Source organism: Apteryx rowi, unplaced genomic scaffold (assembly GCF_003343035.1).
Source record: "Apteryx rowi isolate R43461 unplaced genomic scaffold, aptRow1 scaffold_832, whole genome shotgun sequence".
Lineage (NCBI taxonomy): Eukaryota > Metazoa > Chordata > Aves > Apterygiformes > Apterygidae > Apteryx > Apteryx rowi.
The window spans coordinates 1,010-27,778 of NW_020451130.1; the positions used below are offsets into that span (position 1 = coordinate 1,010).

At 44.1% G+C, this 26,769-nt stretch overlaps 1 protein-coding gene across 8 annotated transcripts; it reads right to left on the reverse strand.

Annotated features, from left to right (window-relative positions):
• Nucleotides 1-569: 569 nt before the first annotated feature.
• On the reverse strand, nt 570-26,404 carry DTD1 (D-tyrosyl-tRNA deacylase 1). Of its 8 annotated transcripts, none has more exons than XM_026089861.1 (5): nt 25,858-26,404; nt 24,642-24,732; nt 22,062-22,297; nt 14,447-14,544; nt 570-732 (listed from the first exon to the last, which is right to left on the reverse strand). In XM_026089861.1, the coding sequence occupies exons 1-5, from the start codon at nt 26,387-26,389 to the stop codon at nt 598-600; spliced, it is 1,092 nt and encodes a 363-aa protein (XP_025945646.1). In that variant the 5' UTR covers nt 26,390-26,404; the 3' UTR covers nt 570-597. The 8 variants fall into 8 exon arrangements, with proteins under 8 accessions (XP_025945646.1, XP_025945653.1, XP_025945647.1 ...); XM_026089868.1 differs by lacking the exon at nt 25,858-26,404 and adding an exon at nt 23,109-23,161 and having other exon boundaries at nt 583-732; nt 24,642-24,731; XM_026089862.1 differs by lacking the exon at nt 570-732 and adding an exon at nt 4,572-4,712.
• Between the last annotated feature and the right edge of the window lie 365 nt (nt 26,405-26,769).

Sequence of the window (26,769 nt, forward strand, 5' to 3'; positions counted from 1 at the left end):
CCAGCAAACATGCCTAACATTTCTTGAAAGGAAAATAATTTGTAACTCCCAGTAGTTCAATCATCATGTTTGCTCTAAAATGACTTCCAAAAGAACCTGTTGGACTAGCCACAAGATATAACACTTTACTCATTGATCCAACACCAACCCGAATGGGTTGCAACCAGGAACAAAGATCTGACTGCTGGCTGGACTGAGAGGTGCTCGGCCATCTAAAACAGCTACAGAAGAGATCTCAGTGCACTAGCAGTGTTACAACATAGGATATCCACCCTCATTTTGGTGGTGTTAGCAGGGAAGAGGAATAGGGAAATGCTTTAATGATGTGGATTCCACCAGAGCAGATCTAAAGCATATAGTAACGGAGCTGCGAAAGCACGTGGTCATCTTGGTCTGTGGGCAGTGAAACAGTCCCCAGCATTTTCTGCTTAATTGCTTTCCACATGACTCAGGGCTCTGCACTGACAGCTCAGCTATGGTTGTCTCATGTATTTCTTTCGTCCCTTCACCAGCTGTTTGCTACTGTCCCCTTCTGCTCCCTCACCCAGAGCAGGACCAGCAGATGGGAACGTGTGCCCGTGCCCCAGCCAGTCCAGCTCACAGTTCAGGGCTTTTGCCTGCATTTGCCGTTGAGGGGTTGGTTGGCTGACGATCTGCAACAGCAGAGGTGTCAGGCGCACGTTCCCTGCCATCAGCTCTGCAAAGGGATGGAGCCGGCATTGTAGGCTGCCCCTGAAAGATGCAACAGAGCTTGTCTGTCAACACCCTTATATGCACACAGATCATTTAAAATGAGATCTACCTGCATATCAGAAGTTTGACCCGTGGTTTTCAACCAAAAATACCTGTATGCAAAGCTAAAGAGTTTGTTTCATAAAACTGATCTTACAACAGGCAAAAACAGCCAATGTTTATTCCTCAAAGACCTCCTCCACTGTAAAGACACATTTCTAGCTGGCTCACAATAAACAGCTTTATCTAATGGTTAGATAGGAGCATATTCAAGTATTTGTCCACATGAATATATACACTTGCAGAAAACAAGATACATTTGCAAACCATCTATAATCAGAAGAAAAAAAATGGTAACAGCAATAAATAATGAATTATTGGAAGTTACTGGAATAATTCAACACACATAGATTGTTGCTATAAGAGTATAATCATATAATACAAAAATAAAGTGCTCCAAAGCTTGGGAATATTAGATTTAAGACTGCTGGGACAAACTTTAAGTGTCCTGTTTCAAAACGTGATCTAAAATAAATTTTAATTTATTTCCTTCTGGTTAGTATTGGAACAAACAGGCCCACGGAGATCAATTCAGTCTTCAATTACCATTTATGCATTAAACACTAAAACTGCTATATTCTTTACCCTATTAGAAGTATTAAAATTGCACAGAATATTTCCAATCTGAATTCCGTAACTATCCATAATGTTTTCAAAACTTTTTATTCTTTGAGTTGTCATCGTGCCACCTCTCCATACACCCTCTAAAACCTCTTCCTGCTCCATTTCTGTCTGGCTTCTACTAGCTACAAATTCCTGCCTCCCCTGTTTTCCCCAAAACAGGATATAAACATACAGAGCATTCTGGGCACAGCTAACCTAAACTCAGCAATGACAACATCAAACCTCATTGAAAGAGCAGAGAAATCTGCTACGCTCTTAGCGCTGGCCTCTATAACCACCAATTTTATCAAATAGTTACCAACTACAGGTTCTCTATGGGTGCTGGTAGTATACATCCACATACCAAGGCTTATACCAAATGATAATTTTAGAAACTAGTACAGTAATTCTAAAAGGAGCAGAAAAACTTCCCCCAAGACCCCATATGCTCAGACAGTGCTCCCAGCAAGATTCATGCTTGTTTCCACAGCAGAAGGCTGCTTTCCAAAGTGGGATGTTGCCCACAGGATCAGTTGTCTGCTCAAGCAATAGTGGAATATTTTACTGCTTAGGCAACCAGCTGTGCTGCCCTTGCCCCAGAAAAGGCCTTCACAGCCCACCTGCACTCTCTGTATTGAAAACACAAGAAACATGGAATACCAAAAGCAGAAGTTCATAGCTGCTTTACACATAGTCTTAAGTTTGTGTATGATGGAAGGAAACAAGGAAGCGATAAGAGGACACATCTCTTACCCAGAGACAATCCTGCAATCATATCCATGACCAGATCAGATTAACTAGTCTCTACCATCAGCCAAGAAGTTATCAGCAAATTGTTCTCTGCGCAGCAGAATTAACACAGCCTTGTTTCCAGCACCATTCTCCTGGGTCAATCCCCTCATCTCTTAAGGGATGCAAGGGGCACGAGTTTTCATGGGACTTGTTTCCTATAAATTAAACTCTTAAACTTTTGGAAACCTTGGCTTTTCCAAACCTTGGCTGCAATTAGCCTGCAAATTCAAAAGTTATTGAGGGAAAGAGAAGGAGACACACTGATATATATGACTTATAAGGCTCATTGCTCAAGGAAACCAGATTGAAACCTCCCTCTCTTCCCCAGACTACACTGTAGGTGGATGTAGAGTGACCAAAAGATGCATAAAATTTTTTCTTAATCCTAATTGGTTATGATGTTGCTTCACCAGGAATGTAACTGTTGGTATGATTTCTACAGGTCCTCTCTTCATCCATGAAAATCAAATATTATTCAGTATTATCCAAATGGGTGCACTTAACATCAAAAAGTATCCAACATTGCTTCACAGACTGAGGTTAGAAACTACAGTGCCTGTGATTTGTACTAGAATATTAACAAAAGTCCTTTTGTTTTCTGTGTCATAACCCAAAATGAAAAGAAATACCTGATCTACCCTCACACTCAAAGATTACTCGTTATAACACACATTATATTGAAGTTTTCCATACAGATGTTACACATGCAGCTGATTTGCCCACATTGCCGGGAAATGTCTCCTATTTTTTCCTGTTCTTGTAAAAAATATATATATATTGTCAGCATGAATCCTATGGTCTTGCTGCTAAGTGCCCAGCATTTCCATAATGAAATGTAGTCACTATTATCAAACCCAGAACACAGTCACGGCATCCTTATATTGACCCTTTGCCATTTTAGGCCTTCGTGTTTCCACTTTTCTTTATCCAGTTTATAATCCATGGCTTTAATCTGTCTTTCAGATAAAACTCTTTGTATGACAGATTTACCACAAAGGTGCTTTGACAGCTCAATTAAATGTCAGCTGTTTTTTCTTTCTCTATTATTCCATTCACATGTCCAGAAAAATTCGAACAGATTTGCAAATCACAAGTCTTCAGAAAAGGCCCAGCAATCAGCAGGTACTGGAGGTGTAAGAAACTTCTGATTTACTTTATACTCTCAAATTATTTACTTACTATTAACTAAGATCAAAACAGAACTGAGCAGTTTACAACCAATTAAACTGTAGTAGCTACTGCTGCTTACTAAGGTTTCACAAGTAGCAGGGAGATTCTCTTTCTCTATATATATTTTCATCATATGAGGAAAATACATTTATTTTATGGATTAATTTTGTAAGCAATTTATTTATAACTCTGTAGCACAAGGAGTATATAAAAATACATTTGGATTAGTTAGGCATAGCACTAATGAAACCATTACTAAGGAATTATAAAGATCAGGTTATCAATTACAACCACAGATAACCACTCAAAAAAAAAAATTCACTGTCACGTCCAATGACAAAAGATTTATTCATCAGCACTTATTTGTCTAATCTCTTTTTGTCAACATTATATTAAGCATTGCAGGGTGGTTTATTTATCTCTTCTTCCTAAAGTAAAGCCAAAAGGCAAAAAATCCCACCATTTCTGAGCCTTAGTTTTCATGCTACAAGCAAATCAACAGATTGTATCAGAGCAAAAAGTAATGCAGTGGGCAGGGAAGAAGCAAGAGAGTGACGAATTTAAATCTGGTTCTTCTTCATCCCAAAACTCGTATGACAGATGCTGGCACATGCGTCAAACAATATTGTGAGAAGCAGTTTAAGTGTCATAAAGAGCAGTGCCTCTGACACTATGTCTTAAGGTCCCACTGTGAGCTAGAAAAGATATTCAGTTAAAAGCGCCACCAATCTTCAAGTAACTGCGGTTCTTTGAAAGGTGACATAGATGAAATTCTTTGTGCCTCCAAAGCACACGTGGCTGGACTGGTTTGTCCATGCCTTTGTCACCGCAAGAGCTCATCGGTTTCCGTGACGAGCAAGAATGGCACACGTCAGGCACCACGATACGTCAGGACCGAGGGCGGCTCATGAAATGTATGGGGACAGCACGTCTCAGAAAGGTGGCAAGCAAACTTTCGTTATTCTTATTCTCATATATACACTGTCTGGAACCCGCTCAAGCAGCCTACACGAGGACACTGGCTGTCCTCCATCCGGTCCATAAGGTCACTGGCCTAGACTCGGTAAGAAGACGTTTGGTGCAACCTGATCTTAGGATGAAGGACAATGCCCTAAGCACATACTGCCCACGAAGCCTCACCTTCGCTGATGAAGGAGTTTGAAAGAGGAAAGGAAGGCGATGAGGAAGAGAGACTAAAGCAGAATCAGACTTCACATTAAACAGGGAATTCACCCTACCACCTCTTCTGAAGGCTTGCTGCCCCTCCTCCTGTTATGGGACCAAGGCATGCCAAGACACCCCGAATAACCCAAGCCTCCCTTGCCATCTGTTGGATGCAGAGCTGGCTGCGTGGCCTAGCAAACACACAAGCATTGGGTTATATCAATATGTATATATATATAAAATACATGTCTAGCCCAGCAGTGGGATGTTCACATGTGTCTGACCGTATCACGGGGTGAATGGTCACACAATAACTACCTGGAGGAGGGCACATATCTCTCAAATGTTTCTGAAACGGGTCCCATGGCAAAAAGGCTGAGCTTAAAGTCCCAGGGAAAACTATCTCTGTGCAGCTTTTCCAACTGTAAAATAAAGGGAAGAGAGAAAGAGACCCAAAGTCTGATTTGGAGAGATGCTGTGTGCCAGTGAAGCTGGAGGAAAGTGCTGTTAGGCAATGCTGCTAAAAAATTAAATCAAGAGAAACCTGCCCCAAGTCACACAGAAAGTTTGGTTTAGAGCCAGCCTGTAGGCACCAGACAAGTCCGTGCAACCTGGCAGCACAAGCAAGAGCTGGCCCACGCATGGGGGGGATGCTCTGAACTCTTCAAGGACCACGAGTACAGCAAATCTTCCAAAGGCCATAAAAGCCTATCTGCCAGATCTAGGGAAAAGCATCCCTAGCATTAAAAGCATTAAAATGCCCCTTTACCAAAACACTATTCTACAGGAGCAAAATCCTTAAAGTTAGCAGCCCCTCATCTTTTCATTTTTAAATGCTCAGCTAGTTAGGACTCAAGGAAGAATACTTTCAGGATACAGTCCTCAGTTTATCTTACTTCTGAGCTCTCACAGAAGCAGATAAACTATTTGTTAATAAAACACAGCTTACAAGCATATACAAATGCTTATCTTGACTGATTGCATGTGCAGAAGTGGAACGAAGGCACAAATACTGTAAAACCCTCATAAAAAGCAACCTTTTATAAAAGCAGATAAAAGGCGAATTCTAGAAAGATAACATGCAGAAGTAAGAGCCAAATTTCAGTAATTTTCAGATACCGATATAATAGCATAGAGTATAATTCCAGCAGCAACTGTTACTAAGTTGATTGGCCTTTCAAGACAGTCACAGAAAATGTAAATGGCATCATAGGGTAAAAAAAAAAAACATTTCTGTGGGTGAAAACCATTTACCTCTGACTTTCTGATGGAATCAGTCCTCTTTAAACAAGTAATTCCATGAATACGGACTATTTTTAAATAGTTGTTCTGGAATGAATGCAGCCTAATTCCCAAAGTCTTTTTCCCTTTGTGGATTCTCCTCTGTCTAATAAAAGGTGARCTGATTATCTTTTGACTGTATGAATGCACTACTAGGTTTTCTCTGACAACCTGATTTCTGCAAGACTTGTTAGGCATTTCAGAACTGAAAAGCTCCTAACCTCTGTCAAATTTAGCTGAAACTGCCTTGAAGACTTTGAACAAGCAGCAAGAAAGAAGACAGACAACTGCAGAAGCCTTATTTTCTTACAAAACCACACAAAAAGGAGTGGGGACTATATGGCCCATGTTTCCTTCACTTAAGGAGCAAATGGCAGAGCCAGTCTCCACTTCTGTGAAGATGCTACCTCCCTTCTTCACCCACGTGCTCCGAGACACAAGTAACTCCTGTCCATAAAGCTCCTTGAACTCCTACTGAACCCAGRGCCACAAAGCGTCAGGGCCCACGCGGTGTGCACCCAAGTGACCCCAGGGCAGCAGGCACTTCAAGAGGTTTCCTTTCATGCCAAGGGAAGCAGAGGGTTATTTATTCAGTGGGGTGTTTCCCCTCGCCTCTTCRCTGCTAGAAACTTTCTCCAGCAGGAATGTTTCTTCTCCATTCTCCAGGAAGGAAAACTACCACCTAAGGAGCTTCCAGCTCTCCGAGCTAATTGCAAAACTCATTTCTTTGCCTGAAATGCCCTCAGGCAAACACCTTCCAGACAGAAAGGCACTACGGACCCGTAAAACAAATGAGCGAGCAATAAAAAGAAAAAAAGAAAAAAAATCCTAATAAAATTAATCAAGTCATTCACCCTATATACTACAAAGAAAGAAAGGAAGAACAAGATTATTCCTATTTTTAAATACCTGGGAGGAGCTCAGATGCTACAGTGGCTTGTGAGAAAGGGAATGTCTGAGAGTTGACTCATCAAGACATCTATATATAATCCAATACCTCTCCAGATCTGTGGTTAATTTACCAAAACATATGTTACAACTAGTCTGGACATTATGTCCTTTAAATATATGTGTGTTTGCATGCACATGTATACATGCATATTTCTATATATATAAAAATTATGTTAATATCCTACATATTTATATACTGTACATTATATAATTATAGATATTTTAATAGATTTTATATATATATATATATATGTACACATACAACAAAAGTTTCCATACTTTTTATTTTGAAAATGTGCTTTGCAGGGAAAGACATAGTTCTTCATATTCTAAATAGGTGACATTTATCATCAGAGCAAAATACCAGCAAACAACTCACTAGTTAGTGCTGGTGGCTGATATATCCTGCAAATCTCTAGATTTCAGTGTGTTCCTAAACAGAATACACTGTGGTCCTAAATCTCTGCAAACTACTCCAGTGTTATCCAGCCTATTACTTATCTCATCAAACTGAATCAAACAACTCATCATACTTGTCTAGTAAGCAAGGATCATCTTTTCTGATAACTTTGACAGAGCCAGGTAAAAAACAGGTTTTAGAAAGCAAGCTGTAAATAAAAAAGGCCAAAACAAGCTATGTATTCAGAGACACAGCAGCTTGAACACAAGGCCTGGCTTGATACAGAAAATACTGTGCGCTCATCTGCCCCCTCAGCACTTTTCCACTGGCCACTTTCAACTGAAGAAAGTGGTATCAGAGGTATCTGGTTACCACCCTTTCTGTGAGAGCAGGGAATCAGCAAGAAGAGATGCTCCTTCCTCCAAAGGAAAGGTCACAGTGGCATTTGTTCCTTTTCAGATATCAGAGAACCCAACTGCAGGACGCAGACTTGGATGAAATCTGCCTGCTTTGGTACCAAATTATTTATTTTCTCAAACTAGTGACAGGACCAAAGAATAAAACCTACCCCAAGAGGGATTCTGTGCCAAATTTTGCTTCATCAACAAAATAATTGTCTAGTTCAACTTTCACATCCCAGACCGTCTGCAGAGCTGACACAGACAAAAATCCTAACTGCATGAGTTTAAAAAAATCCAATGTTTAAAAGAATTTCAGGCTCTCCCTGGCATTAGAAAAGATGACTGCATTTTGTAAAGAAAACCACAATATTTAGTGACACATACTCAAAAGACTCCAGGTGGCAACATTGGTATTTTTATATTAGTAACAAAAAAGCAATACTAATGCGTAACCAGTCAAATAAAAAGAGTTCTTAAAAAGCTCTGATTCTAGACTTGTTTTGGCAGTGCTCAGCTCACCCTCAGTTTGGCCTCTGTGCCTTCAGATGCTTCTAGCTGATACCAAGAATATGCATGTGCAGTTAACTTACACATTAACTTAGTCTTGAAAAGAAACAAAAGACAACACTTTTTTAGAAAAATTAGTTTTATTCTCTAACTTTTCTAAACTGAGGATACATTACCAGTCCTGAGGATTTTGCTCAACAAACAACAGTGGTTATATTTAAAGTATAACAGAAGCAACCTTAAATGCACTTACTGATCATGTTGAGTTTAAGCATTTAAGTTTCCGCCTCTCCCCCATCATACAACGATATACAGGGACAGGGAGGTCACTGCACATTATTATGCCCAAATCCTGATGACCAACAAGAAGCTAACAGAACACAACTGAAGTTTGGCATCAGGACCTTTTCAACCCTCAGCTATCTATTGAAAGCAAAACAGAGAATGACCAGTACTAACGCTCGATGATAGCTTTTTGGGTTATCTGTAGTACTCCGAGCTCAAGCTACTGCTGGCTAAGGAAATGGGTTACTTTGGCTGGATCGCAGGAGACCCAGCTGCAGGCACGTTTCTAGCAAGGGGTGCGTGAGCATTTCCACCACCTCCAAAGTGACTTCTCACACCAACAGACCTTGCAGAGTGATGATTACCAAATTATGCCCTGCGAACACGCTGAGATGTCACCACAACCTGCAATACCCCATAACCTCCCAATGGGCTCATCACCACATTAAACCTACAAGGATGAAATCTATGAGAACCTTTCCCTGAAAATTCCAAAGGCTTAATACAGAAAGTAAGACAGCCAAAAAGGGCAGACTCATCACTCGTATTATGGCCCATGACAGAGCCATTGAAGGAAACAAGGACAGCCCTCCATCATTTTACATTGGTGATTATCATAAGCTTTTCAAAGCTGTCCTATAAGCCTAGCATTCTTTTACCTCCTTAAATGCAATCAAATCAAAAGAGACATCAAAATCTGCTAGAATTAAGTCATTTGTGCAAACACAAAGTTTATACATAACGAAGAACATCTTAAAGCAATTGTTAATAAACCTTATAAGAAATTCAGATAGATACACAAATATCACTGTGTTTGTATACAGTGTCAGAAAGAAACAAAAAACATGCTTTGAACAAGGCACCATTTGACTGCACAGAAGTTGCAGAGAAGTTACATTACTAGATACATTTTGCTTAGCTCATTATGGAATAAAAATTTCCTATTTGCCTTTTGCAAGCTGTGCTTATAACTCAGGGGAGGAAGGAGAGAAATGAGGTGGAAATCCAGCTGCAATCTGAGAAATAAATTAAACGTGTGGTCTCATTAGTGCTCTGAAGAGTGGAACAGTTTTACTGTTACAGATGTTCTGTTCAGCACTTCAGTCCAGATTCTTGGTTATAGACGCTTCATGGTTTAAACAGAAAGACTAAACCAAATCTCAAGGATTCAGATTAAGAGTAGGTAAGTGTGGAATAGTTCAGGAAGGCCAAGGGGCCATAAGATGGAGAAGTCAAAGTATTTGTCATTCCAGAAGCATGGAACAGAATTGGATGGGTTTTGCTATTTAGGTAACACCTGAGTTAGGGAGATGGAACAGAGGACCATAAACTGGGACTTGTGCTGTGTAGTGGGTGCCAATGAATTCCAGTCTTGCATTTTCTGCATGTCTTTAATCTCAGAAATCCAATTAAGAGACAGTAATACCCCAAAATTCAAATCCCATGCTTAAAATAGTCCTGCAACACTTGTCCCCCAACCCTCTTCCCTGCACCTTTCTTCTCCACTTCTTTTCATCAATGCCTTCTTCAGCAGAAGAAGATTTCTACTTAATCAGTTATCAGGGTTCCTTCAGGACTTTCACAGATCTCCCAAAAGGAGTACAGCTGGTGATGTTTGGACAGCTGAACTAACAGTCTCTGACAACAGAAAAGACTAACCTTTCAGCAAAGAAAGGTTCAGGAAGGAAATCTATCCTTAAATACAATTAAAACATGCATCAATAAGTTAACACGTTACTTGCAACATCTCCATACAATTAGTTTTTTGTAGCTCTGGGAAGTAACTTCAGATGAAGTCATGGGGTTAACAGTTTCCCCAAAAGTAGTAAATAAGAGGGGAAGTGGTGATCAACTTGCTCTCTAGCCTTGTAACAAGAAAGTGGTGGAAACAGAATTTGCACAGCACATAGGAGAGGAAAGCCGGTTATGCAAAGTAACTACCAGGCTGAATTCAAAACCATACCTTGCACAAAAAGGGGGGTTCTTCTGACAATTTGCAACCAGCAAGAAAAGACACCATTCCTCTCTTCATACATGTGAATAAGCAGTATCAAACACGAAGTAAATTGTCTAAGACCACGGGGAACAAGACAATTAATTACAGGTTCAAACAGCACAAGAGTTTTAAAGTTTTTCTTAATATTTAGCCTAATAGTGAAATTGTAAAGAACTGAAATAGATTGCCCAGGGAAGGACTGGCATTTCCATCCCTGGAGGTTTTTGAGAATAAGACAGGCAACCCCCTGACACAGACAAATTTGATCAGGCTAGTCTGACTGTTGGACAGGGTGACAGAACAGGTGATCTCTACAGGTCCCCCATCTTTCTTCCATGAATGTAAAGAGCAACTGTATATACTTATTGATTTTACTTCTTTGCTCAAACATTGAGAAGAAAAGGGAAATTGTACAGAAGAGTCTAAATGATTAAAGTACCAAATGCCAAAATAGCAAATAATCTATATTGCATTAGCACTAGGATCAATTTGCTTCTATTTTTATCTGATTTCTTCATTCAACTTCTGCTTTTGTCTTTAAGATCAAAGCAAATGCTATCCTTGCTTTCAGCAAAGACAGCTCAAGATAAATCAGTTGTCAGTACAGCATTGCTTTATTCTGTTATGAATATTTTTAACTGAGAAAATCATTAAGAGGTTTGAGATAGGATGTGCAAAAAAAGAAAGTTTATCTTGATGATATTTATTATTTCAGATTTGTCTACGCATCATGAAGCTCAAAGACTCACTGAGCCCTCAAAGGAAGTCCTGTAAGTCACCAGATTGCTCTGTGGACTCTCTCTCCTCTGGTGCTTGCCCTTTCAATGAAGACCTTTTTTCTGTTGGCAACCTCTTTCAATGCAGCAATTCCTAATTCTAAGGAGAAAACACTGTGGAAGAGATGCCTCTTTAGGTTTTCCTATGCTCTCTTCCCATTAGACTCCAAATGCCTTTAGTATGATACCTTCAGGTATGCAGAAGTCCTAGCACACACAGAATTCTCAATATTTTTCACAACCTCTGTAAGAACAGAGGACAAACAAACAGAAACTTGTGGAGGAACACACAACTTCCGAAGAAATGACTCTGCTGCCACCTAGTGCCCTATGTGCCATCCAGCATTCCCAAGAAGACAAGTTGTTTGTGTGCAACTGGTCTGCGACAGCAGTCTGCCCATCAAAAAATAAAATGGCAAAATGCTGGCAAAATTAAAGCCCAGAAGACATAGGAGCCGGGATAAGCTTAGATGCGCTAGATATTTATATTATGTGTCAATATGATCCTCTTGGTTGCCATGATAAACTGCACCGCTTTATCATGTGGACTTGAGGAAGGATTAAGGAGAATTTGCCCTTCATGTGAGAGAGCAACTGGAATGCATGAAGCTCTCCCTGGGGACAGGTGAGGGGCCAGCTGAGAGCTTATGGGTCAGGATTAGCAGGCAGACCAGCATGGGTGGCATTATGGTGCGTGTCTGCTATAGACCGCCTGATCAGGAAGAAGAAACAGATGAGGCCTTCTTCAGGCAGCTGGAAGAATCCTCACATTTGCAGGCCCTGATCCTCATGGGAGACTTTAACCATCCTGACATCTGTGACAGCTCAGCAGGGCAATGAGCAATCCAGGTGGATTCTGGACTGCATTGATGAAACCTTACTAACACAAGTGATGGAGGAAATGACAGAGAGGCGCTCTGCTGGACCTCACACAAAGAAGGAAGAATTGGTTGAAAATACCAAAGTCAGGGGAAGCCTTGGAGGCAGCAACCACAAGATGGTGGAATTCAGGATCCTGAGAGGAGGAGGAGGGCAAATAGCAGGATCACAACCCTGGACTTCAGGAGAGCAGACTTCAGCCTGTTCAGGGACGTGCTTGGAAGAATACCACGGGATACTGCCCTGGATGGAAGAGGGATCCAAGAGAGCTGACTGATATTCAAGGATCACCGCCTCCAAGGTCAAGAACGGTCTATCCCAGCAAGCAGGAAATCAAGCAAAGGTAGCAGGAGATCTGCATGGATGAACAAGGAATTCCTGAGTAAACTCAGACACAGAAAGGAAGTGTACAAGAGGTGGAAGCAGGGACTAGGCTAGATAAGTGGTCAGTGAGGTGGACTGAAGACTGGCTGAAGTGCTGGTCTCTGAGGGTTGTGCTCAGGAGCACAAAGTGCAGCTGGAGCCCAGCCACCAGAAGCGTCCGCCAGGGGTCAAGACTGTTTAACATCTTCATTAACGCCCTGGCAGATGTGACTGAATGCACTCTCAGCAAGGTCAGAGAGGATGCCAAACTGGGAGGAGTGGCTAATGCCCCAAGGTGGTGTGCTGCTTTTGAGAAGGCCCTCCAGAGGCTCGAGAAATGGGCAGAGAGCAACCTCCTGCAGTTGCACCAAGGGAAAGGGCCTGCCCCCCTGGGGAGGAACCAGCCCACGCTAGGGGCCAAGAAGCTGGAGAGCAGCTTTGCCGAGAAGGCCTTGGGGGACGTGGTGCCCAACCTGATCATGAGGCAGCAATGTGCCCTTGTGTCAAAGAAGGCCAGTGGCATCCTGGAAAGCATCAGGAAAAGCATTGCCAGCAGGTCAAGGAAAGTGATCTTTCCCCTTAACTTAGTAATGGTGAGGCCACACGTGGAGTCCGGAGTGCAGCTCTGGGCTCCCTAGGACAACGTAAACATGGACAGAGTGGAGCGAGTCCTGCAAAGGGCCACAAAGATGAGGAAGGGACTGGAGCATCTCTCCTACAAGGAGAGGCTGATCAAGCTGGGACTGTTCAACCTGGAGAAGAGAAGGCTGAGGGGGGATCTTATCCATGTGTCTAAATATCTGTCAGGAGGTGGTCAAGAAGACGGAGCCAGACTCTTCCCAGTGGTGCCCAGTGACAGAACGAGAGACAACGGCACAAACTGAAATACAGGAAATTCCATCTGAACATAGGATAACACTTCTTCACTTTGAGAGTGGTTAAACACTGGAACAGATTGCCCAGAGAGGCTGTGGAGTCTCCATCCTTGGAGATATTCAAAACCCAACTGGACATGGCCCTGGGCCACCTGCTCTAACCGACCCTGCTCGAGCAGTGGTGTTGGAACAGATGACCTCCAGAGGTCCCTTCCAACCTCGACTATTCTGTGATTCTGTGAAAGAAAAAGTGGCACAAGCATACAGCAATCAGATGTCAGCACTACAGCTACCAGTTGCACTGCAATTATCACAGAACCAATAAGCAGGCTTTAAAAGAGCAGGCATAAACATATACGGCTGCCTGGAAAACCCAAACGTCTGATTTTTAACACGGAAGAGTAATGACCAGTGACTTGAGGCCAGACCCCATCAGCAAAGTGATTTTATCTTGTTTTTCCACTGGCCATGTAAGTTGGCAGGAACACCTGTTTGGGACAAAGCAGGACTGGATGGACTTATTAGGTTAAGCGAAGTGTTGCACAGATAGGGTTTGTGTGCCCTCTCTTAAGCATAGCTGGGAATAAAAATCCCACAAGTACACCTTCCCTTTCAGCCTGGAAAAATTGGCCACAGTTGTGTTTAGAAGATAGGAAGATCTCCTCACTGCCTTTGGTTTCCAGCATTGTCTGTGCTGTTCCTCAGCAGAACTACTCTCCTCTCCACTCCAGATGCTGTTCAGGACTTAATTTGGCTGTTCTCTCATTTCTCAGAGAGAGGCAGCTCTTCACTTAATCACTCCACCCAGCCATCCACATACAGAAGCCCCTAAATGTCAAGAGACTTCATTAAAAAAAAGTCAGGTGCATTAAAAACACTGTCAGTGAGTTATGATTAAAAAGCAGCTTTAATGACGAGCAAGAATAAACTGTAAAAAGCTGCTCCGCATGACACAGGCACAACCTTTACCAGGACAGTAGGCAGTTTTGGGGAGGCCACCAAACTGAAGAAAACAATGTAATTATCTGACCTTTCAGAGGTTGCACAGGAAGCACAAAGTCCTCATGCCCAAGGGAAGCTATACTGCTTCATAACAGGAATGCTTCCCTGGGACCATGCAACACTCTCACACACCTGCACCAAAAAAAGGCCTCAGAGGAGGCACGGCCTCTACACCCACCCCTTCCAGACAGATCCATCGGCTAGCTTACCTGTTTAGGGTCAACGGTGGCAGCTGGGGACTCCAGTTCTATTGTTACAGGACCATCGTTCTGGATGTGTACCTGCATGTAGGCGCCAAACTTACCATCTGAAAAGGGAAAAGACAAGAAGCGCTGAGGGCTCTGGAAAGCACGGCACACAACAAAAACTTTCCCAGCTATGCTACTAAAAAGCAAAATAAATAAATAAAAGGATATCGAACTAACAAACTGCACAAAGCTATTGAGAAAAAACAGTCTACAGGCACCTAGCTCTGTGGTCCGATATTCAGAGATGGGAAATACACAGCTAAATGCAGAGGTGTCTGCAAAACAAAACAATTCTACAGATAATCAAAGCATTCAAAGTTCAGTTAAGGCAGAAGATAAAATTTTAAAGGACGTAACAGTTAAGCCTAGGGATCCAGCACAGCTAACCAGTAGATGTTTTGAAGAAATCTCATACATGGGCAAAGGTTAAAAAAAGTATATGTGTATATATATTATATATATATATATATACACATATATGTGTGTGTGTATATATATATATTCAAAAGCATATGACATTGAATACTTTAGAGCAGGGGACATTGGTTTGCAGTTCAATCACAATATGATACAGTAATTTCTATGTTCCTGTCTGAAACCTAAATCATTCTTTATCAGAGTTCTTAAAAAAAAAAAAGAAAAAAAAAGACAAGACAGAGACAGTGTCTACTCCCTCAACCCTGCTACTTCACAGGAATACACTTCTGAAATCAGAAACATCTATGTCATTGGTCATCAACAGCATTTATTAGCACATCAGCTGAGGCACAGACCACTTCTTTTTGCTAAGCATTTGAACAGCTTCTATCACAACAGACCCGTGACATTTTTATCCTACAAATTCTGCAAAACCCACCTCTGCTTATGCTTTCTTTTTCTCTCAAATCTCATTTCTCTTTGTGTAACCATCCTTGTTCCATCTTCTCTAGTCCAGCTTTCTGCCCCTCAAATTCGCCCCATCCCTGGCTGAGTCAATGTGATTGCTCAGTCCCAGGTACTCTGTTCTCCTGCCCCACAGACATGAGTCACCTTTCCAGACCTTCCCTTTAGAGACAGAAACAAGACCAGATACCACCACATAGATACCAAAGCTTGAAAAAAGGAAAGGAATACTGCAGCAAGCAGACAGTAGTTATCCAAAGACTGGAATAGTCTCGCTCACTGGAAACGTGGGCCCGGAGACTGCTCAGCAACACAACCGAAACCTCCTCCAGTACCACCTTGGACAGTGAGCAAGAACTTGCTGAAAGCAGCAGGCTCAAACTTAAGTAGAGCCACTGGGGATATTTGCACTGGACTTTGTATAGCTACATGGCAGTTTTACGTGGCAACATGTGACGTGTCCGAGAGGAGAGGTCAAACCAAACTGTATTCGTTCTTCATGAACGTATTATTGGGGAAAAATTCCTCCAGAAGAGTTTTCAGTTCCTCCCTGGCATGTTCCACAACAGATTTACTGCCCAACTGCTTTCCCAAAGGCTGCATGCCACAAGCCACCACAGGAGCGAGAGATACCAGCTCTGGCAGAGCCAAACACTACAGCACTGCAGAAGAGACTGCTGGCGATGGTCCAGCAGCCAAGGAAAAAGGTCCTGGGCTGATGACTGCAGAGCCACAGCAACATAAACGCCAATGGGAAGGGGAGAAGAGCAAGACTGAGGAAGCATTGCTGTGAAAAGGAGTGTGAATGGCTCTAAGCAACAGTAAAAAATGGACCTCAAGCTGCTTTCGCATTTAGCAATGGCTCTAGAAGAGCTTTACTGACCAAACAGCTGCAAAATTTTACCAGCTCTGTAAGTATGTGCTGTACTCCTCAGACAATGTTTTCTGCCACACCGAAGAGGCAGCAGAGGAGAACGTCTTCAATGGTTCAAATGGGCCAAGAACTACACCAGCAGGAAGCAAAACATCTTCCCATCTAACAGCTCCACTGTGGGGGTAGTAACCTCTGGAAGGGAGGGGACAAACGAGGCTATGGAGACATCAAAGAAAGGCACATCAGGAGGTGAGACCAGCTGTCAGAGCTGTTAGATGCAGTGAAGCTGTGTAGCTCTCTGGTGACAAAAATACACCTGGCACCAAAAACAACGTGCAGAATTTCTCTTACAATAAAATCTCACTAACAGTTTTCCCCAAGAACTGACAACAGCTACTGCTTAAAAAAGCTGCAGCTGACTTGATTTACCACTCAGATAGATAAAGACACCATGATGCTGTCGCTATTTCGGGAAAGGATCAATATATTCTGAATGCTAGCTAACAGTGCAGAAGAAGAAAAGAAGAGAGTTACTAAATAACAACAGAAAATAAAAGAAAATTTAGGAGACAGAAGTATTGCAAAGCAGGTAAAATTCCAAGGTGAATCACAGCGCAGAAAATTTGAGAAATTAAGAGATAATGGAAACAGCATTTAAAACTAGAAACGTTTGTTAATGCTGCCCTCCTCTATAGCCTCTCTCTTCCAGATCTTCCTCTCAAAGAGAGAAGGGTCTCGGTGCCTTGGGACCACCACAATATGAAGAGCAGTGAAGGTTTCGGTCTCAGCAATCTCATTCTCCCACGGGATTTCAAAGGCCAACTGAGGAAGAATTGCTTCACGCGTTCCAAACTCCTTCTATTGCTTTTAATCCAAAATGTCCTGTAGACCACCAGGAAACCCTCACCTTCAAGCTTTCAAACACACCACAAGGTGATGCTGCTCCAAAGAGCAGCTGCCACCCCTCCTTGTCACAAAACAGCATGTCCTTTAGTTGCAGGGACCACAGTCCATAACAACTGCTTTCCCCATGCTTCTGGAAGTTTTGTGCTGGCAGCTACCTTACACAAGAAAACTGAAGGGTTTTAGTGGTCCGCTGGGCATCTCAGCTCTTTGAAAGAAGTGGTCTCATTGTAACACAGCTTTTTTCTCTGCAGCTTGCAGGGCTGGTCCTGACTGAAAGAACAAATAAAAGCTAAAATTTAGTTCCACAGTTTCTTCTTATAGCAATGCCTAATTGTTCACTAAGAAGTGATGCTTCTTCAGCAGGAATCTCCCTCAGTGTTGGCTGTCTGCCTCAAACTTCCTTCCTTCCTTCCATCCTTCCTTCGCCCATTCAAATATCTGCAGTAGTTTCACAGAATCACAGAATTGTTGAGGTTGGAGGGGACCTCTGGAGATCATCTAGTGCAACCCCCCTGCTCAAGCAGCGTCACCTACAGCACGTCGCACAGGACCATGTGCAGATTGCTTTTGAAGATCTCCAAGGATGAAGACTCCACAACCTCTCTGGGCAACCTGCGCCAGTGCTCAGTCGCCCTCACTCTGAAGAAGTTTTTTCCTCATGTTCAGACAGAACTTCCTGTGTTTCCGTTTGTGCCTGTTGCTTCTCATCCTATCGCTGGGCACCACTCAAAAGGGTCTGGCCTCAGCCTCTCCACACCCACCCTTCACATACTTCTACACATTGAGAAGATCTCCCCCTCAGGTTTCTCTTCTCCAGGCTGAACAGGCCCAGCTCTCCCAGACTTTCCTCATAGGAGACATGCTCCAGTCCCTTAATCATCTTAGTAGCACTTCGCTGGACTCACTCCAGTAGTTCCATGTCTCTCTTGTCCTGAGGAGCCCAGAACTGGACACAAAACTCCAGATGCAGCCTCACCAGGGCTGAGGAGAGGGGGACGATTACCTCCTTCAACTTTCTGGCAATGCTCTTCCTAATGCAACCCAGGATACCATTGGCCTTCTTGGCCACAAGGGCACATTGCTGCCTCATGGTCAACTTGTTGTCCACCAGGACTCCCAGGGTCTTCTCCACAGAGCTGCCTTCCAGCAGCTCAGCCCCCAGCCTGTCCTGGAGCATGGCATTATTCCTCTCTAGGTGCAGGACTCTGCACTTCTATTTATTGAACTTCTTGAGGTTTCTCTCTGCCCATTTCTCCAGCCTGTCAAAGTCCCTCTGAAGGGCAGCACAGCCCCCCAGTGTATCAGCCACTCCTCCCAGTTTTGCAGCATCAGCAAACTTGCTGAGGGTGCACTCTGTCCCTTCACCCAGCTCACTGATGAAGAAGTTGAACAATACTGGATGCAGTACTGACCCCAGGGGGGACACCACTAGCTACAGGCCTCCACCTAGACTTTGCACCACTGAGCACAACCCTCTGAGTTCTGCCTTTGAGCCAGTTCTCAATCCACCTCACTGTCCATTCATCTAGTGGCCCAGTTTTCAGATGCTAGCTTGTGCAACAGAGCCCTCAGACCTGCATTCACCACCTCTGTTTCTCAAAGAGTGGATGGGAGAGTGAGGTGTTTAAGAATAAATGTTGCAACAAGAAGGCACTGAATCAAGGCAAGCAAGGATTTCTGATGCACCCTTCTCTTCCCCAGACACGAGTGTCCATCTGCAGTCTTAAGACATCTATGTGAAACTAGGAACCATGACTCTGAACCTTCTCCAGGATTTTTTGTTAAATGTCCCCCCACTCTGGGTGTGAAAAAATGGCTTGCACCTCTCTTCAGCGGACACTTACCACTCCGAACTCCTAGTTGGCAAGCTCCAGATGGCCACAGATACCAGATGGAGGAGCTGCCTGCCCCAGCACCTATGACAGTGGCACATATAGTAGCTGAACTTCCAACAGCCCAATTTGTCTATGGAGAAAACACAGGGACTAAAAACCAAAAGGCTCCTAAGCAATACAGCAAGACTTTTATGGATCTGTCTTTGACTCAGTGTACCTCCACCTCACTTTAAGTGATGAAGTGCTTCTTTTAAAATGTGTTAAGCAATTTGCACGATCAAAGGGTAAGGCACCTACAGCAACACAGGTAGTCAAATCCTAATCTTCTAAGAGCTACAGAAGCGTGCATGTGTGAGTGTGCGTGTGTTTGTGTATATACATATGTGTAGGGGAAATACATGAGCACAGACATTGAAGATAGAAGGTAGAGCCTCATGTTGATAAACTAAGCCTTTAGTAGCCCATCAGTTCATTCATCAGTGCTCCTTCCCAGGGCCCTCCTGTTACCCTTTGTAAGGCAGGAGCACATAAGATTACCCCATCAAGGCAGGCTCTGTTTTTTTAGGACTGTTTCAGGGCAGAATTCAGGATATTTGAATGCCCCATTAAATCACAACCTGGAACATTACAGTTTCACAAACTCAAGCAGTCCTGCCCAAATACGACCTGTCAGTGTGTAAAGGCTCTGTGTTTTACTCCACTTCAGCTCAGGGAAGTTGTAAACTCTGCTGATGCAGCCACATGGCTTAGCATGCTATCCATGAAATTCCCAAGCGTCAGAAACTTTGCACACACACACAGGAAAACAAATCCCAGACCAGTCAACCAACCAAAAACCACTGTCGAAGCAGTCAAACAACAGAAACTTCAGTCATAGGAGACTAACTGACTTGGATGAAGCACAGTGCCAACTGGCACAGCCTACAGAGAAATCAAAATGATAAATTAAAATGATAAATTAACAGGTGGTTCTAGTGCTGCAAGCAGTTTTAAATGCGTATTTTATCCGACACAATGGCAAAGGCAGCCACTCTTAGGTTTCTAAATCAAACCTTACTAGAGCAAATCTTGTTCCCATTGACTTTCCAGGAAGTTCTGATATCAGTTTCAGAGGCACAGGAACAGGTCCTAACTTAGTCATAACTCAACAAAGATAAAGAAGATTCAAAAAGCACATACTCTGAATTCATTAAAACAAAAGTTTTCTATACTATGCATCAAAAAGGATGCATGGAAGGGATATCAAAAGTGCATTTCTTATCATCAACAAATGCCGACTGGAAGAATATATCAAGGTATTGGAAAGTTGACACGAGATGGACATTTTGCATGTGCATTTCACTGCACCTCCTTGGAAAGCACTGCATGATAAGAGTATCTGGAATAATTTCATCTACAGTCAATAAGGAGATTAACCTTTAAACCTTTTCCCAGCTACCAGTTTTCGTCCCTTCTTCCCCCTCTTTCCCCAAAAGGAAAGTAAGGCTGACCATTATCATGATCTCTGTGTTTCCACTTCAATCTATTTGTAGCCCCAGAAGTGGTGACACCAACATTTAAACAAATGTCTTTTCTAGACACTTGTCTTCTGGGCAACTGTATCAAAAATTCAACTCTAAATATGAAAATGGCCACAGAAACCAAACAGAAAAGGTGATGGGAGGAAAGAGCACAAATGCAAAGGGAAGCCAAGCCTTTTCCGGTAAAGTGTTGCATACATGGAATAGAGCCAAGAAAAAAAAGGGTCTAAATCAAATGCTGTTATCAAGTAGCACACTACACTTCCCACTGTGACAGTGTGCTCCTTCCCCGCCCTGATGTGCTCTCTCCCCCTCAACCTGATCTCCCTGTAAACAGCACGTAGGCAGGGGCTAATTGAGCATGTGCCAACTAAGACCTGTCTAGCATGCAAATATGACTATGAGTCAATCATCTCCCCCCCTCCATAAATAGGGGACAGCCCAGAGCCCCTTGAGCTCTCCTGCACGGCAGTGGGCTGCACTGCAGAACCTCCTCTTGAGCAGGGACACCTCTCAAGGTTACTCCTCGAGGTTGAGAGATTCCTTACCCACGACAGATCCTCGGTAAGTGATTAACAGCACGCTGAAACTTTGCAAACCTCATGAAACTTTGCTAAGTTATATCTGTGATTAATTGTGCACATAATTCCTTAGACATAAACCGCTGACCAAGTCTGAGACTAGGATCGGATCCAGCCGCACCCAGGCTCCTCTCCGAAGGAGTCTGGAAAGCAAGGGGGTCCAGTCTGAATCTCATGACTCAACAGGAGGGTCTCCTTCGCACACACTCCTTTAGACATGAACTGTTGACCAAGTCTGGGACTAAGATTGGATCCAGTTGTACCCAGACTCCTTGCAGAAGGAGTTTGGAAAGCAAGGGGGTCCTTTCTGAACCTTGTGACACAACGGGAGGGTCTCTGTTGCACGTGCATCTGACCCTGTCCTTCATGCAGAAAATAACTGAGTGAACCTTGCCAATCAAACCTTGTTAAATCATTCTTATTTACAATTGAACTTTGCTAAGTTGCTATCTTATCGCAATAAACACAGTGCTGCTTCTCTCTTACGAGTGAAGTGCATCACTCCCCTGCAACACCCACTGTCATCATTACCATTTAACACAATGGAAGAATAAAGTGACAGATAGAGCTACCCTGTTCATCCCATCCTGGAGCCGCCCTTGAGCCTGACTAATCACATATGGATCAGAAGCTCATCCTGGGCTAGTCAAGCAGTACAGCACCAAGACATCCAGCCTGGGATGAGCCTGACCACAGAACTCATCTGGTCGTGTCACCGCTCACACTGTACAGGCAATGTCAACACGACAACATCTCAATGTCAAACTGTTTCAGAGGGATGCCAGCAAATGGCTTGGACTGATCTCCCTGGCAAGGCTGCTAGGGAAGACACAGCATCTCCTTATGTCCTGCCACGTAACAATGGCTCCTTTGCAACGCAGACTGACAAACTCACAGAACAAAGAAAGATCAGGGAGGAACATGTACAAACGAGGTCCCCTGGTTGCATCAAGGACCTTACCAGCCCTTCGCCCTTACCTTTAATAAGCTCTGGCTTGTAGGCTTTTCTTAGCTGCTCTAGGAAGTTGTTGTAAAAACACTCTGCCTGCTCTGTAGGCATTGCCATGTGGTAGTCGGGTTTGTTTCCTTTCAAGATGCACTGGAGAGTAAATTGGCTGACACACAACACTTCATACTGTTTATCCATCACACTTTTGGACCAGTGCTTCCCACTTTCATCTTCAAACACTCGCAAGTTTAAGATCTTTCGAACCCTAGGAAGAGAAACAGATAGTATCTAAATTGTCCCATGCCGGATCAATGGGTACAAGTAATACCTACCACACAGAAAGAGGTGAAAGGGAAGGCAGATGCATATTCATTCTGCCTACAAATCTCAAGATATCCCATTCTCCCCGCCACGGAAATCTCCTTGCATTAGACAGAGCCATAAGCAAGAAAGCTCTTATGCACATACATAACATTGTCAGACCATTTATTAAGGTCTTCCTTTAAGCATCTTTTCATAGAGCATGAGATCGGGATAGAACAATGTAACTGTAGGTTGCAGGGTGACATAAGGATGGCAGAAGAAGTAAGAAAGCTTACTCTTTACGTCCTGATTTGATGTGTCACAACGTTATTTAACATGCATATAAGCTTCAGGGATTGAAATCATCCCACAGTACCAGGAAATCGCACTCACTTTTGAAATCAGATCATTCTAAACTATGGTTGTTTCCGACAACAGTTCACATACACTCCTCCAGCTCTGTCACCTCCTAGAGCTCCTCCCAAACAAGATCCCACAACCCAGATGAAGACAGCATTTCTTTCCCAGGATGAGCAAGGGAAGGCAGGGAACAGTGCTGAACTACAGGTGGCATCAAAGTGGCGACCGGGACTTGACATTTGGATTTTTATTAGGGCTGATCTTTGGAAGCAGGGGGCAGAAATGACTGGCTTGAATACTCAAGAGAGGACAAGGACAAGAGGACTTTCACAAATGGATCCCGAAAAGCAGCAGGCAAACTTGCAAACCAGTCGACGGTTGGACTTTGATCGATAACAACACTGCATGCCTACCACTGTCCAGTCTTTGGTTTCTTCTTTTAGTTTCTCCTCTGCATCTGCAGCATCTAGAAACAATGGAGTGAATCAAGGGCAAAGCATTTCAATTGCAGCCATCAGCCAGACATTTTATGCTGCACCAGAGACGAGGCAGTTAGCATAAAATAAAGCTGAGACTTTGTTATGGTCTAGCTTAAGGCTTTGCCATCGTTAAGGCACAGTCACAAACATCATCCTCGCCAATTCATGCATGTCAAAGACAAATAGAAATGACTCCTGAATGAAGTGGATGGTTAAGAGCCTTGGAAGACCTGGCACGTAGGCTTAAATCATCATCACTGCTGTGCTTTAATGATAAAGATGGCATCAAGGTTGTTTCACTTACAGGACTACTAAAGATTCATGTAAAAGCACCTGAAGAGTCTGGTTAGAAGAGTCTGGTTAGATTTCTTGTTATTTCTTTTTTTTCTGCTTCGTAATTCCTGGCAGGGTTTAAACTTAGTAACTCTCCCGTTATTCAGACTCCAGCTTCCTGCCTTTCCTGCGTCAGCCATCCTAACAGCCTGGTGTTGACAGCACAGGAGTTACTGATCACCCACTTGCAATCATCAGGAGCAGCTTTCACATTCACCAAGGTAGGAATGAGAAACAATGATAAAGCAAATGTCACACGCTGAAGGCGAACAGGACGGCAAGCCAACGGAGCATGTCATAAGAAAAACACCTTCAGATTCGCTGCCATTTTCTGTGAGTTTTAGCTGTTCACGTGAGACCCCTGGTGACCTTCATTCAGGTCCCCACTCACTACTTTCTCTTCCACATCTGCTAAGAGTTGTTTTCACCCTCGGTCACATTCTTCTCTCTTCCCTGCTTGAGCCGTTCCTCTTCTTGACATTGTTTAGCTCTATTAGCTGTTTCTTCTTCACCTTCCTAAGAACTGAGATCAGCCACAGCACAACCAACAGTCCAAAGGAGACAGAACAACCACATGGAGAGCTCTTTCTTCACCATTTGCTGGCTGAATCACAGCATTTTGTGGCCACAGAAGGGACGGCCAGAGCCCTCCAGGCTGCCAAAACTGGTTCATCTTTAGAGAAAATCAAATGACAAGATTATCCAGCTTTTCAGAAGAACAAAACTTTTCATGTGCGAGCTAAAATGGGAGTTTGAGGTTTCTGATACATCACATACTTGAAGGGTGGACTCCTTTAGGGTGAATTCTTTTAATAAAAGGGACAGACATTAAAAAAAAAGGGTATCAGTAAAACCCAACATATTGATTCTTCCTCTTTGATTCTCTTGGTAAAAGCAACACAGAAAGTAGTGTGAAGAGGGAAGAGAAAAGATAATTTCTTAATAGGACATAAAAAGAAAACTGTGACTAAGAAGCCTGCATTCAAAGTAACATCTGAAGAGGACCTAACAAAGGCAAAGATGACTTTCCCAACAGCAGTGCCCCATTACTTTGGCTACAGCTCAGGTATCACTGATTCAGTGTCAAAAATGCATAAATAAGGAGTAGAAGGCAAAAGGGAGTACGTGACTTACATGTGCTCCAGCTCCCTTTGTGTATCTTCCAAGGAAATGCCCAGCAGCACACAGAGGCCTCGTCCTATGGAGCTTATTTGTTCACTGCCCACTGAGGAAGGAGAAAAAAAAGAAGTAAGAAGAAGTAAAAAGAAGCAACTGTCTCATTTCATGCCATGGGTAAGTACTGTTTTCATCTGGCAACTGTACCACCACCACAGAAAACACCATCCCAAACCTTTCTTCTCTGTCTTAAGTTAGTTAAACCAGACCTTGAAGATCATTTAGAAGTCCTCTTTCAAGAGTCCTCCCAATGAAACAATTTCTTTGTGAGGGACCCCCTCAAGACGCTCACATCAGTGTTTCAAAACTCTTCAGAAAGGCTTTTGGCTATGATGGGATCAGCAGTGCTGACCAGTCTGCACAAATTTTTTGAAACACGACTTTGAGCAACCTGCAACTTCTAGGCCTCCTGTTTGAGGACACTTCTTTAATGGCATTTAAAATAAAACAGAAACCATTGTAGGTGTCCGCTGCATTACCCTAAGAAACGTTTTAAATTATGTATGTTAATGAGACAACGGGGTTGAGCCCGGGATGACTGTTGTAAGATTTACATGATGTCTTAAAACTGAGATAAGATCTCTTAAAACTACATCTAGGCTCACATTAACTGGAAAAAAGCCCCAAAACATCCTGTAAAAGGAAATGAGAGCAGGCCTCAGTGAAAGCCGAGGGCCTGTGTGATATGAGCCGATGGCCAGATGTGGACTATTCCCAAAGGGCAGAAGCAAACCAGAGAGGAAGCCTCCTCCCAAAGGCTCTTCCATCACCTGGGCCCTTGTCCCAAGCCCCGCGCTGCCTCCCTCACAGAGGGACACCTCTAACTATTTCACAGGCAGAAACAGCAGTTGAAATTCCACACAGAAATGTGGCAAGGGATCAGCCGCAATCCCGGTGCCGACGGAGTCCGACCACTGTGACAGTGGCACCACCGACACGCACAATATGCGTGCCTGTATTTACTCAGAGGAACTGTAAATGCAGGGCTTCCCAGTGCTTCCTAAAGGTGCACCGGCGAGCAACGCTACTCATGCAACATGCAGCCTGTCCCGCTGCCTTGCTCCCGAGCGGAGCGACGTGCTGCCTTCCACGCAAACTTCTCGGGGATTGCAAGCAAACACACAGGCACATTTCAAACACCCCCGATCCAACCAGCACAGCAGCAGAGCCCTACCGTGAGGACAGACCACCCCACCAGATGGTAACCAAGCACCATGGCTGCTGCTGGCTTCTGTGACCTGTGCGAGCAATGCATGGCAGTGCCTGGGGCTGCACTGCTGACACACGCACGCAGTGCAGTGCAGGGCAGCGCAGCAGTGCGGACAGCAGTGCCGACATGCGCACAGTGCTGTGCAGCAGTGCAGACAGCAGTGCTGACACACACGCACTGGGCAGTGCAGCAGTGGGGACAGCACCACTGACACACGTGCGCAGGGCAGTGCAGTGCAGTAGTGGGGACAGCAGTGCTGACACACGCAGGGCAGTGCAGTGCAGCAGTGGGGACAGCAATGCTGACACACGCAGGACAGTGCAGTGCAGCAGTGGGGACAGCAGGGCTGGCACACACGCACTGGGCAGTGCAGCAGTGGGGACAGCACCGCTGACACACATGCACAGGGCAGTGCAGTGCAGCAGTGGGGACAGCAGTGCCGACACACATGCACAGTGCAGTGCAGCAGCAGGGACGGCAGTGCCAACACATGCATGCAGGGCAAGGCAGTGCAGTGCAGCAGTGCCAACAGCAGTGCCAACACACACAGCCAGTGCAGTGCAGTGCAATGCAGCAGCAGGGACAGCAGTGCCGACACACACGCACTGGGCACTGCAGCAGCGGGGACAGCAGTGCCGACACATGCACGCAGGGCAGGGCAGTGCAGCAGCGGGGACAGCAGTGCCCACACACACACGCAGTGCAAGGGCAGCACAGCAGCAGGGACAGCAGGGCCCGCACGCACACGCAGTGCAGCACAGCGCAGCAGCAGGGAGAGCAGGGCCCACACAGACACACACACGCGGCGCAGGGCAGCACAGCAGCGCGGGGACAGCAGTGCCGCCCACCGCAGCGCGCTGGGAGCCGCGGGGCCCC